Source organism: Poeciliopsis prolifica, unplaced genomic scaffold (genome assembly GCF_027474105.1).
Source record: "Poeciliopsis prolifica strain line A6 unplaced genomic scaffold, Auburn_PproV2 SCAFFOLD004, whole genome shotgun sequence".
Classification (NCBI taxonomy): Eukaryota; Metazoa; Chordata; class Actinopteri; order Cyprinodontiformes; family Poeciliidae; genus Poeciliopsis; species Poeciliopsis prolifica.
This window is the reverse complement of record NW_026562379.1, coordinates 16,527,223-16,541,869: the sequence shown is the minus strand read 5'-3', so window position 1 is coordinate 16,541,869 and position 14,647 is coordinate 16,527,223. Positions and strand designations below refer to the sequence as shown.

Below are 14,647 nucleotides of genomic sequence, written 5' to 3'. Positions count from 1 at the left end.
GATTCCCAGGCTGCAGTGTTTCAGCTTGACCCAGGTGTTTAGGTACGGAAGAGGATTAGGGCCACCGAAAAAAAAGAAAGAAAGAATTCTGGCTTTTTTCTCAGAATTCTGAGATTAAAGTCAGAATTCTGACATTAGTCTCAGAATTCTGAGATCAAAGTCAGAACTCTTTTATTTTTTTCCCAGTGGCCCTAATCCTCTTCCGTAGTTCAGAAATGGTTTCCACCCCTGATATTTATATGTAGATACAACGAGCCTATTTTAGGTAGGGGGAAAAAAGAGTACATTTCTTCACATTTTAACTCGTATTTTGAGATTAATTGCCGAAAACTCAATTTGACTTTGATTAATTTCAAAACTCAAATTTTCATGATTTTTTTTTTTTTTTTACAAATTTCCAAACTCAAATTTTTCTTTTTTTTTCTTTTTACAAGTTACTGAGTTTGAAAAGTCAAAAATGTGTTTAAAAACTGAAAACTTGAGATGAGTTCGAAAAACGTTATAGAAAAAAAATAATTTCAGTTTCCAAAGTGAAGCGCTTTTGACTTTTGCAATTTTCAGAGTTTGAAGTTTCAAATTTATCAACTTTTGAAATGAGAAATGTCCTATTTCTATTTCTAAGATCTCAAAATTATTTCTTTTTATTTGCAAATTTTTGACTTTTCTAGCTGAAAAATTGACCTTTTTTTGTTTTTTCTTTAAAATATTTAAATTAATCTCTATTTCTGGGTTTTTCACATTTTTGATTTATCAAACTTTAGAACATTTCTGATATTATCCAAAGTTTATGTAATTGAGTAAATGTAATCAGTTACTACCTAACCCTGACATTTAGAACTGAAAAATGAAGCAGAAAGTTTTTCAGTGCCTCAATTTAAAAATCTACCAGCTGGAGCAAGTTGTCTCTACAGAAACTTTATAAAATAAAGTAAAATAAAAATCTAATTTTAGATGCACAGAAGACAAATCACCCAACTCTGCAACATTCCATTTTAAAACCTTAGCTTTTGTTGCAGATTGTTCTTCTCATGCGATATTTTCTTATTATCTCTCCGTTGCCTCTTTTTCTCACACTCCGCACCCCCTTCTTCTTCTGCTCCTATTTTAGCCGCCTGCACCTGTCACTATCACGTTTCCTCCTTCTGCTGACCAGCGGATGCTCCAAGGTCTCGGATGATGAAGAGCAGCTAACAGAAAGTCGCTCGAGTCACTGAGAAAATTAGGACAACAAGCTGGTAAATCCACAAGATCAAACAAAATATCCACCAAAAGCAGATCAAAAATCAATAAACTTAGGGCTAAAAAATATAGCTAACATCAAAGTTTTTACAAAACCTTCCTTTGAATCAGAACAAAATCATGAATAATTCATTTTAATAGCATAAATTCATAATTTTCACTAAAATCTAAGGTTGTATTGAGCGTTGCCTTCGCCTCTGCAACAAACTGTCAAAAGATTAAACAACCGTTTGCCCTTTAAAACGAGGCGATGTGAGAAGACTGCAGCAAAGCAAAGCAAAGTCCAGGTATAAATAAATTATTCCAGCTGGCATTAATCCAGTTCTTTAAAAAAAAGATCTAAGGCTGACCTGAAGGCTCGAGTTAGTAGCAAAACATAAAAGGGATTTATTTCAATTCACAAAAAAACAAAGACGCCAATTAAAAATAAAAACATAATAATAATATGCTGGATAATCAACAATAATATTGTTATTTTGAGACTATTTTCAAATAATGTGTCGATAATGGGATTATAATGCATGTTTGCCCTTTCAAAGATTAATAAATGTTAATTTTGTAAATAAAAATTAACACTGGAATAGGAAGATATTTCAAATACCCAAAATAAAACACAAAAACCAAAAATAATAAATAAAAATGAAAGTGAAATCCACACACAACTGAAACCATAAATAAAAATATTAATCATCAGAATGGAAATAATGGAGATCCTTTTAATTTATCATGCAATTCATTTATCAATTGCCTAAAGCAACATTTTTTTTATTATTCTTTTAAATAATTAAAACTGAATTTGGTCTCTTGCAAAAATAAAAGTGAATGCATTTTGTTAGCATTGAAGCTTTCTCTGTTGTTGCGCCTGTTTTCTGGAAAAAGTTACATTTCCAGATTAGATCTGTTCACAGATCAGCTCAACTGTAACGTTTTTGTTGTGATGTTTTAGTTTTATTCTTGTTGTTGTTCTATTCTACTGTGAGTTTATAGTTTTATGTCTTTGGTGAAGATTTAACCTGTTTTTTAAAGGGTTATGTAAATAAATTTGACATCGACAAAGAATGAGCTACGATCACTGCTTAGTCCGCTCTAAAAGCAGGAAGTGGACTACAACACAGGGCATTCTGGATATATACAACCCAAACAAATGCGTTAGCCTAGCACTAGCGGCAGAAATGCCTCATGGTTTTTAACCAAAATGAAAAAGAGATCTGACACCAATCCGTTTCTGTTTACATTCTGTGAAGAAGGAAGTTAGCTCAGTGCCTTCTGTAGAGGTGTTTGTGTTGTTTCCTTTTGCAGTTCTTGGCGCAGCGCCTCCACAGGTGAGGAGGGGAACAGATTTTTCAGCTAGTTTGGTTTGTTTGACACAGTGCAGTGTGAAAGAGAACCGCAGTAGCTGAAAATGTAAAAAATGCTGCAATTTTGGTCCCAAATCGAACTGAAAACATCCAAAGATTTCCACCCAGTGATTACTAAAGTCACCATATAACGGTTTCAACACCAACTGAATTATTGGATTTATATCCAACTCAAAAGTAAAGCAAAAGGCAAATTAAATTATAACGCATATCATGCAATTGTCTTCAAAAGAGTCATTCATGTTGTAAGGAAGTAGCAGTCAGTCTTGCAACAAATTTGAATAAGCCTGATTCTGACTGCCACTCTAATCCAGAAATCAGAGACAATGACTGTCCAAATATTTGACATTTCAACTAAGAAAAGAAAAAAAACTGATCAGAGCTGCTCCAACACGCTTCCACCGTTAGCCACCGTTAGCGACACAACTTTGGAAATATGCTAAAAAATATGTAGCTTGTTAGCGGTTTCTGTATTTATCTCAACAAAAATCAAGATTTTATTTAATGACATGCCACACACAAAAAAAGGGAACACTTTGAAGTTTAGGAATACTTCATTACTTTTTGTGATTAAAAATGTTGTCTCTCGTGAAGCAGAAACATGAAACATCCCGACTGATACCAGCAGCAGGATGAAACGGGAAAATGAACAAATATTTACAAATATGCTGAAATGGTTCACATGTATTTCCTCATGTATTTACGTTTTATTTGTTGTCCTTGAATAAATTAGTTTTTCACGCAATTTTGCAGGATAAATGCAACAGAACAAATGGAGAAATGTTTTTTACTTTACAAAAAAAATGTTTGGGGGATTTTTTTAAAATTAAAGCAAAAAGATACACTGTAATATACCTACGTGGTTAAACAAAATGTTTACATAACATAATATACAACATAGTATGATATAATAAACGTAGCTGCTGTTGATTTGAAAATTTTGATGACAGGTTAAAGGTTAAAAAGTCAACCAGCCAAAATGTAAACAAACTGGTGTCAATTGTTTGTGCTGCGTTTGTACAAAAAAGTTTGATTTGTTCCCTTATCATTTTAAAAATGCAAATGAAAGTTTCTAGAGGTCATCAGAGGTCAACCAACGGCCCTCCCATCTCACATTTACAAAATCAGAACAAATTTAGTGTCAATCAACTCGGCTACGTTTGAGGCGTAGAAAATTGTGTTTGTTCTGCTTTTGCTTTGAAGGTATTGATGATGACGTCTGGGGACTTTTTTATTCAAATGTTTAAAATGATAGCAGAACAAACAAAACTTCTGCTGTAAATCTGACACCAATTTTGTTAGACTGGAGTTGTATGGGAGGGCTGGTTGACCTTTTGACCTTTAAACTTTCTTTAATATCTTCAAAGCAAAACAAAACAAGAACTTTTGCTGAACAAACATAGTTGAGTTGATTGTTGCCAATTTTGTCTGATTAGAAGAAAAACGGGGATTAGTTGACCTTTCATGACCTCTGGAAACATTTACTAATATCTTTTAAAATGATAAAAACACAACAAATTTTTGCTGCACTAACATTTGTTCCTACAGTGCATCAGCCTAAAAGCATTCTCCCAATTAGAGTCAAAACAATTGTATTAATCAATTATTGCAGTAATTGTCAACTAATTTAACTATTGATTAATTGTAAAAAAAGGCCATTTGTTAAAAAAACATCTTTCCACTAGTAATTAAGGAGAAACTTAATCTAGAAAAATAATTACATCTTGCATTTAAGATAAAAAAAACTCCTTTCTACCCGATATATTCAAACCAAAACTCATCAGAAGGCAGTTTTAACTTGACTAACACCAGCTCTGCCTGACCTTTCCTGACCTCTGGAAACATTTAATAATGTCTTTAAAATGGTAGCAGCACCAATTTTTGTTGGATTTGAAGAAGGCGAGGGAGCAACGTCACCCAGTCTAAGTTTAGTTATAGAAAGTCGGGTCTAAATAAGGGATAAAGCCAGACGGACCTCATGCGACTCGGCTAATTACTGAATTAATAGAGATAAAACAGGAAAAGAATAGCAGATTACTGCAGGATTCAACTGCTGCAGCCTTAAAAACACACACAACATAACAGCTGTCATTTTAACTGCTTTTCACACACGCACACACACACAAACACACACACACAGAGTGTGCTGAACACCTGTTTATTGTGTAAACTTCAGGCAGACTAACAGCTGCAGCAGCTCTGCGTTCCTGACCCGATCCGAATGTGTTCATCTCCTGCTTTACGTCTGTCTGCGTACTTTAACCCTCGCCATCATCTGACATCATGACAAACCAAAATCTTCGACTATAAACAGAGAGAGCGCCTGAAATAAAACTGTCGACACAGTTTGGTGTTTCTCCTGCTAATTTTAACTCTGGTGTTACAGAAGAAGAGAAATGCAACAATTCCTTCCTTCGTATGGCAGCGTTGGGCGATATTTGCTTTCAACATGGACAGGACATTTTCAACTATGGTATAATTGTGAAACTTTTGGGTAGAAAAGAGCTCCATACCTATTCCTGCCCTGGTTAGTTCTCTTTAACTGAACAACTCTTGTTCGTTTAATTAGCACGTTTACGAATTACTCCAACTAAAAAAGCTAACTCTAACCCTCCAACAAACCTTAATCTTGGTTTAGCTGAGATGAACTCTGGTGCAGTTCGTATGCATATGTGAACGCTCCGAAAGCAGGAAGTGGACTACAGCGCAGTGCATTTTGGGTAAATATAGCCAAAACAAAAACCAAAGGAGAAATGCTGCTTAAATCTGACACTACTCCATTTTTGTTTACATTTTACACTCAGTGTCTTGTTTGTCGTTTCCTTCAGTAGTTCTTCGTACAATGCCCCCCATGTTCAGGGGGAGAGGGACAGGTTTTTCCATTAGTTTGGTTTGTTTGACAGTGTCGTTAAAGACCGTCATAGATTCTCAGTTCCAGTTGGATATTTGAAAGTCTCAAAGGAAATCGCCACATTTTAGCCGCTTCTCCATTGTCAGGTCTCACTCTAAGTGTGGTCCGCCGGCCATTTGTGGGCCTTGGACTGATTTTGTTTGGCCCTTGAATGATAAAACTTTGTCACTCCAGTAAAGGTAATTGATAAAGGTAAGACCTTTTCTCCAATTAGGACAAAACATTGATCCACACACTCACATCTCACAAAAATGTTAGCAACACACACAAAAAGTTATCTTTCAATAACTAAACTTTCTAATTTCTCTTTCATTTTATTGTAGATAGAACCACATCTATCCATTGACTTATACACTAAAGCAGCAATATCTTTAATTATTAAAAAATTTAGCTGGAAACAGAAAATGTTTTGGCATGAAGAGAGACCTAAGATCTTTTACAGCTTTCTTGAGTTGAACCTGGAATAAAGTAGTAAAGCAGTTCGATGAGAAAAAGATGCTGAATCTTTGGATCTACAATAACTTACAAATGTCACTGCTGTAAATAAATAAAAATAAAGAAAGGCAATGTTTTTGTTCAGTATAAATTAATTGTTGAAGTGAAAAACCTCCAAATATGTCGGAGGGGAAACTTGCTGAGTAACGACCTGCGGAAGTGACTCAGCAGGTTGTTGCTAGAGTGTCAGTTGATTCCACCAACATTATTTAGCGAACCATTAGCTGCTAAATAAAGACTTTCCTCTGCCGATATCCCCCATAATCCCATGCGGCTCTGGATCGAAGGTCAGTAAAATGATCAAAATTATATCGCAGTAATTATCTATTGATATTGATCATTAGATAGTTATTGTTTTATCGCACAGCCATAGATATATACTCAAAGTCAGGGGTTTAGAAAGATTTTACCATTAGCTGAGATCATTTTTCTTTTAATTAAAACTGGAAACATGTCTTTCATAAGACATTTTTTTTTTTATCTCTTTAACAAATATTATTTAATATTTTTGATTAACCTCTCCTCCCCCTATAAATATATAGGAGGAGTAAGGGTCAAATAATATTTTAATAATTTTTTGACACAAAGTTACTGTAAATTATTGTAGATGGAAATGTAGTACAAGTATTGCACAGTTGCTGTAATAAATGACAGGTAATATTTATCCAAAACATTTTTGAGCTCTTATTTATTTATTTTTTAAAACTTTAGGTTTCAAAAAAAAGGAAAAAAGTTGCACAATATAACCTATGACAACAGAAACATACCTGGTTATACAGCTAAAAAATGTTTAGGGAGATTTAATTTGTCTGTACAAATCTCTCTGAGGGGCCAAACAAAATCCACCGGAGGGCCGCCAATGGGCCCCGGACCACACTTTGTACATCCCTGTCGTCGGAGCAACTGTAGCAAGTAGCCCAGCTCTGCCCTCATTGGTATGGCAAATAAAAATGTATATCCAATAATAATAAAACACTTCTCTACAAATGTTTAGTGTTTTGAATTTGCATTACATCTGACTCCCTTAATATCACCACTGCTAAGCTAACGGCAGGGCTCAGTAGGAATTAGCTGCCCTGTATTGATCATGTTAATTTGCCACAGAAACGCATCCCTGTCTACGCGCACGCCACGTTTCCCAAAGGACGCCGACAAGTAGGACATCAACTCCTCTGGTTTTTCCCTCCAGATCGAGTGCAGTTATAGTGGCTGGCTAAAAAAAGACTCTGCTGTTATGGGCTGCAGCTCAAATGTCCCCTTAAACTCACTCACCGGCGTCATTTACGTGGCAAATGCAAAGAAGTGACACAGCAAAGCAGTGGAAAGTCAGGCTGTTGGTGGAGAAATGTGCATAGAAATCCTGCTGAACATGTGGAGGACACACTTGTCTTTCTGTGAGTCACAGTCCTTGACTATTTTAGGAGAACAGAGCTAAAAAAATTGCTCACTGTTTACAGGAGAGGAGTGTGAAGCTGCAGTAAAAGTTTATTTTATTTACACACTCACGTCTTAAGATCAACACCTTTAAGGAGTTCATTTTGATTAATTAATTACATAGATCTTAACGCGTTAAAAATTTGAGCGTAATTAATCACATTCATTATAAAAGTTTCAGGAGGAACCTTTGTGTTCACTCGTTTCTAGTACGTCCATAACTCTGATACACAAGCTACATCCACAAACAACAACAATGGACGACAAAGCCGCTTCTCTTGACTCATATTTGGACGCTGATATAAGCATCCAAATTTCTGAAGAAGCTCCTGCAAAACTGAAAAACTTAACTTTGCACCAATTTGATGATTCAACAACCTAAAAAACATTTTAAAGACAAATGCTTACTATTCACTTAAATAGTTTATTTTTAATGCTCATGTACATTTTGTACAATTTTTATGTCCAAAAACTCATAAACTCAGAAAACAATACAGTGGAAGATAAAAATTAAAAATGAAATACTAGTGATAGTTAAATTAATTAAAATGATAAGTATTGATTTATGTCACACTGCTTAATCAATTGTGAAAGTTCTTACTTTTTTATTTCTTAGATGCAATATTTGGCACATTAACATCTTTATCAAGTCATTTATTTACTTCTATATTTACAGACAATTTAGGCAGGATCAGCCCTCCATATAAAGTGTGACACATGAGTTTACAAAAATTAGCTCGAGTTTTCATCCAAAGTGGTGTATTTATAAACACTCTGATTTTATAAACACATTTTAGTAATTGATTATTCTGACAATTAAAAAAGAACTGGCACATTCTGCAAGTTTTTTATGTACTCACTTAAACCTTTTTTGTATAATATTAAAAATATACTTAAAAATGTTAAAAATAAAATATTTTTTTATCTCTACTTTATTTTTATTCTTCTGATTAATTTAGTTTATGCTTGGTCATTTGCAGCAACGAATGCATCTGCAGCTAAAAAATACTTCACATAACTTGTATATTATTTGATTGATCAATTAATTATTTAATAGCAAAAGGTGATTAATATGAGATTTTTTTAATATGAACCAGATAAAGCTAAAACTACAACTAAAGAAGTTCTGGTGAAAATATATTTATATCAAAAAAATGTTTATTGTAAATCCAAAATGTATATATTTTTAGTTCAATTTTGACTTAATTTCTGCTCTGATTCTGTTTTTCTTTCAGCACATTGCCTTTTGTTAAAGTCTGTATGCTCCAGTTAATAATTATTTCATCCCTAAATTAACTGTTAGTAGGTTAATCTGATTAATTATTTCAACCCTGATTCCTTATTTTACTGCAGAAAAGTAAAAAAAAATGTTGAAAATTGACTCAAACCGGCATCAGGATTCATGGTGAGTCAGCATGTTGGTGAAATATGTCTTTAAAAACAGAGCTTTGCTCTAAAACAGCTGCAAACAAGCAGCAGCAGAAGAAACAGAAAATATTAATCCAGCTTTCAGGCAGATTTCCGCAAAGCAATTAAAAACAGATTAAAGTTGTTTATTTACGCCGCTACAATAGAGTCCCTATAGTGTCAGTTATAGCAGAACAAATCTGACAAATCTATTAGATGATGAAATGATTGTGGCTAGCAGTGCTTAGCGCCGCTGCCCTGCAGGAAGCAGGTCTGGAGCCGCTGCAGGTCTGACGGCGTCTCGATGTTCGCATGGTTTCTAGAGAAGGAGAAGAGCAGCTCGCCCTGCGCCTGAAGGAGCGTTGAGTTAAACTGGGCTGTCAGGGATAGTTTTACAAGAGAGCTGGTCCCAGTATAAACAGAAAGAGCTAGATCTGCATTCTCTCCACGAAGTCCAGCTTGTTCCCAGCAGACACTTCATCAACCCTGATTTAAAAATCAACCCAAATTAACCCATGAAAAATTGTAACAGCAGCTGCTGTTGAGTCTATCTGACCCATAAAAACCGTCACAATGTTAAAAGCCTTTCTTTCAATACTGATACTAGCACAATATTTACTGCTCATCACTTTTACATCCAACAGTCTGCAAACAGTTTGCAAGTAGGTTGCTCAAATGTTTTCTATTAGTTTTTAGGTACCAAATGTCTTTCCCACCAGCAAGTCATAGGCAACATGCAAAATATACATGAAGCAATCCAGACTTCTCAAAAAATGCTATGTAGTTGCATTTTATTCAAGCTGCGGTGTATAACTTTAATAAAAAATCTGTTTCCTCCATATTTGTTAAAGCTGTCACCATGTTGTGTCAGTTTGTTATGATAATTTATGAAAACAATCAATCTCCTCCACCTGCTAATGCAACGTTCCGATCAAAACAGCCAATCAGGACCAGGAGGAGGGTCTTAGTGCTGTCAATCATCCTCATTCACTCACTGCTAAATGTGCTAATGGTGAAAAAACAACTTATCATTACAGGAAAAATGTTTTTCTGCTGTCATTAGTAGCTATGCTAACCACACTGAGCATTTACAACAGGCTATACATTTTTTTTTTATATTTATATAAAAAATGTATTTCTTTTGTAAGTGGTTTTTACATATGATTTTAATGACACACTGTCAAATAAAAGCAAGACAAAGACTGTTGATTGTCATTTATACTGTAAACAGAAACAAAGTAGCATCAGGTTACAGCAGATGTAGGATTTGTCTTATGTCTTTAGTAAAAGACAAACAGTCATTTCTACTGCTAATGCTAGACTGACGCATTTGTTTTGGTTGCATTTACCCAGAATGCCCTGCACTGTAGTCCACTTCCTGCTTTTGGACCGAGATCGGTTTTCATCACACTTTGTGTTTTCTCCAAACAAACTAGAGCTGGATAAAAGCAGACTAAACAGCGCTTAAAGCATCCCAAATGTTTTTTTTAAATTATTGCTAAATGAAAATGAATTGCGTCCTGCATTCTTTCAGCTACAGAAAGCCTCCCCAGCAGCTCAGCTGTTTCAGATATTTTGTCGGGGATTCCCCCTCTCAACAAAAAACATCTCAACAAAAAGACGCGCAGCTTCAGGGCAGCTGGTCCCTGCAGACTTTTGGGCAGCTTGTTGCTTCTCGCCCCACCGACAAGCTCCACTTTCCTCTGATATAAATAGATAACGATGCCAACAGACGCACCAGCCGCTGTCTGTCTAACTGCTCAAATCCACACCGACTGCAGGAATATTCTGGAAGTGATTTTAGAGAAACAACGCAAACATTTGGAGGTGAAAAACATGAGATGGAGTTTAAAGAGGCCGTTAATAAGCAGGTCACTGCAGGAAAATAGATATTAGAATGAGTAAGTTTCCACCAAATAACTCATAATTTATGAGACTTGAAAAGGAAGAATTTGCTGCAAAAAACTCAGAAATTAATCTCAGAAAAGTTTGAGAGAAAACAAGAAATTACTGAGGTTGAAAAGTCAAAAATTTGATAGAAAAAAAAACTCAATTTTGAAATTTAGTTTAGAAATTTTCTAATAAAAACATGAAAACATTTGGAATTCTGAGATTTTTCTCAAAATGTCTGTTTTTTTCTAAATAGATTTTCAATTTAATAATTTCCTAATTTTTCCACAAATATTTCTGAGATTAATCTGCAAATTTCTGAATTCTTCCCAGCAGTTCGTTTTGTACTTTTTGAACTCAGAAATGTTCATGCTTTTTCTAGAATTTCTTTTTAAGATAAGTCTAAAAATGTCATTTTTTTAAAAACAAATTTCAAACTTTTTAAGCTCAGAAATTTTCAAGTTTTTCCTAAAAAACTTCTGAGGCTAATCACAAAATTAATTTATTTGTTTTTCCAAGTGAATTTTTAACTTCCAGGTCAGAAATCTCGATGGTTTTTTCTAGAAAATATTTTAGAATAATCTCAAAATTTCTAAGTTCCTTCAAGCAAATTTTGTACTTTCACACTCAGAAGTTTCCTTGTTTCTTCTACAAATTTTCTGAGATTAATCTTAAAAATAGATTGTTTTGGCAGAATTTTACTCCTATTTTGATTATTATTATTTTTATGTCCACCAGCTCTGATTGGCCGCCGTCTGGACCTGGTTCTTCAGCTCGGCTGTAAAAACTCTCCGCGCCGCGAATGCAGAGCGAATCTGCAGCATCACAAATGGATGATAAATTAAATCGCTGATTTGGGGAAATTAAATGTTTTCTGTCTCACCGTTCGCAGGAACTGAATCTCCTCTTCTCCCTCTCCTCCTTCTGCCATCTTCCTCTTCCTCTCAGCTCCTCAGGAGGAAACAGAAAAAAAATCCTGTCTTATTTCTCCCGGCAGCCGGGTTTCGGATCCGTCCCCCCGCCCTCCTCTTCCTCGCTCTTCCCTGTGTGTGTGTGTGTGTGTGTGTGTGTGTGCTGGACGGCCGGAGTCCTCTGCTCTCTCCGCGATGTGAGAGAGACTGACAGCAGGCAGAGGCTCTTCATCAGAGGGAGAGGAGGAGGAGGGGTTAGGAACCCTGCTGGACTCCTCCATCCCATCCCGGGTCGGTCCAGCCCGGTTCAGTGGGTTGCCATGTCTGCAGAAGTGGGACACTCCTACACACACACACACACACACACACACACACACACACACACACACACACACACACACACACACACACACGGCCCCTCCTTCCTGAAGGCTATAAAAGGAAAGAGGAGCGAAGACTTGGCTTCAGAGAGAACAAACGCTGAGAGAGACGGACCAGAACCGGAACCAAGGCAGAACCAGAAACCCAAAACGAACCAGGAACCAGGATTAATTCACCATGGGAACGATTACTGGGTCGATTTTTCAGACTTACGTCCTTCAGGACCAGGACCGGCCCAAAGCATAAGCAAACTAAGCAGCTGCTTAGGGCCACTAGGGGGCCCCCCAGTGGAACTGATTATTTATTTTAGTAATAATTTCTATGTCATTTCAATATGAAAAACTCAATTTCACAATGAAGTGATTTGTTTTTACAGTCATATATATGTGCTAATGTATGAAGAAATCATTATTTTATTGATAAGAAGAAAATAAATTGCTCTCGGGGCCCCCTGGTGGCCCCGGTAGGTACCGCGCACTTTGCAATATTATAAGCTGCCGTGCAACAAATGTGCAATAAATGTGCAGTGATGCAAACATCCAAAGCTCCGGTTGAAGATAAATGAGCAAAACAATGTGTCAAAAAAGGACTTATCCTTTAGGGAGGGAGAAAAGAAAGAGGAAGAATAGAAAAAAGGCCAAACTAAAGTTTGTTTTAATGAGCCTTAATGTAAAAGCTTTGTAAATTAGCTTGAAGGCTTCAGTTCAACAGCCAAACATTTTATGTTGCTTGGGTCTTTGTGTTTGTTTGAACTTTAAATGAGTTGATTCTCATTCTTGGTTCTGTATATTTCTGAGGTGTTTGATAACAATAATTAAAACTTCTCAATACTAGACGTTGTCTAGAAATTTTTTCCATCAGGCTGCTGCATCAATATATCGATGAGCTGCAGTTGGGAATTTGCTGTTTTCCAAACTTTTTCTGAGTTTGGAAAATGTAGATATTTCAAAGATTTTCAGAGATTAACTGAACATTTTTTTTGCCAAGCAAATTCTTGACATTTAAAACATGTTTTTTGGGGAAACATTTTTCATTTTTCAAATTCTGATATTTCCCATTTTTTTCTGAAAAATATCTAAGATTGGTCTCAGATTTTTTTGTTTTTTCAGCATTTTTTATTAGAATTTTTTTTAAAGAAAACATTTGTTTTTTTTCTACCACCTTTGTTTTTTTGTGGGTTTTTTTTACTTTTCAGACTAATACAATTTTCACCTTTTTCTCGATTTTTTAAAATAAATTTTTGACTTTACAAACTCAGGAATTTAACGTTTTTTCTAGAGAACATTTGAAAAAAATCTTTTTTTTCAGCTAATTTTCGACTTTTCTAACGAGGACATTTCTCATTTTTTCCTAGAATTTTTTTTTTAGCATTTCTTTTTACTTTTCAAACTCACATTTCCTCTGTCTTCTAAATAAAATTCTGAGATTTATCCCTTGAAATTTGAGTTTTGTCCTGCAAATTTTTGACTTTTCAAACAAAAATTTTGTATTTTTTCATAGAAAAATTTAGATTTTTTTTTAAATACATTTTGTTTACTTTTCAAACTGTTCTTTTTTCTAGAAAATTTCTGACATTAAATTTGGTGAAAATTTCCTCCTTCGGTTTTTCGACCCTAACACCTGGAGGCATTTTGCAGCCATCATTGACATTCTAACCTGTTATTTTTGCCCTCTTGCTTTGCTCATAAGCACTCCGGTGAGCCTCCGGAGGTAAACATCCAGCAGGCAGGCCTTGGACAGCGGTGCTCTCTGGGTCTGGACGCACCGAGGAGCGGCGCAGCGGCTCCGCATGTCGGCGGCTCGCCCCTCACGCTCTCACCGGGCAGCAGGCGCTCTCACCGGGCAGCAGGAACCCGCCAAGCCGCTTACCTTTCCGGGCTCCATATGCTCTCCATCTCCACCTGCAGCCGCAGAAAGACACGCCTGAGGCGGGGCTGCAACAGCTGCAGCTCTCCGGGTCGCAGCGAGCCTACAGGAGGAGCCGTCCGCGTTGCACTCTGGGAGTTTGAGTCCCGGGAAACCGACTGGATTCTCCTTTTCTGCCGACTCACGAGTCACGACTGCAGTTTCAGCGCTTTGCCACTGGGGGGCGACAACCTCCCAGCGATTTCTGCACCCAAACTCAGAACAATGACGTTCATATGGTTCTTCCTCATAGATATTGATGTCGAAACTTAAAGAAGCCACGAAAGCGTGATAAAAACCTCAAGCCCATTTGTTGCTAATGAAATTAATCCGTGTCAACTTGTGAAACCAGAAGAAATCCGGAGCTTTAAACAAAGACAGATGAAGATTTCAGTCTCTCTCCAGTTGCAGTGGGGAGAAGTGACTTTTTCCTCTTGTCAAACGTCTCACCATCTCTTGTGACCTCAGCCCTTCCTGTTTTAGAGAAATATTGCCTCACATTACAGTAATATTACTAAAGTGTCGGGAATCACCATGGTTTTTTTGTTTGTTTGTTTGTTTCTCTTGTTTCTAAATCTGAAATGCTTTGGTGTAATCTGTTGAGCAAATCCAAGCGCACAGACTTTGGATGCGCAGTGCGCAGGAGCCGCGTCTCGTCTGCCTGCTTTTGGCATTCCTTATCACGCACCCTGAGCCTCGCAGCTTCCTGCGGTAAG

General features: G+C 36.3%; 1 protein-coding gene across 7 annotated transcripts in view; it reads right to left on the bottom strand.

The window, feature by feature from the left end:
• ryr1b (ryanodine receptor 1b (skeletal)) overlaps nt 1–11,855 on the bottom strand; it is a 96,122-nt gene extending 84,267 nt beyond the window's left edge. For all 7 annotated transcript variants that reach the window (XM_055028738.1, XM_055028740.1, XM_055028741.1 and 4 more), the window contains exon 1: nt 11,618–11,855. In XM_055028738.1, coding sequence (XP_054884713.1) covers nt 11,618–11,665 — 48 coding nt within the window. In that variant the 5' untranslated portion in view covers nt 11,666–11,855. The remainder of the gene's footprint in view (nt 1–11,617) is intronic.
• Between the last annotated feature and the right edge of the window lie 2,792 nt (nt 11,856–14,647).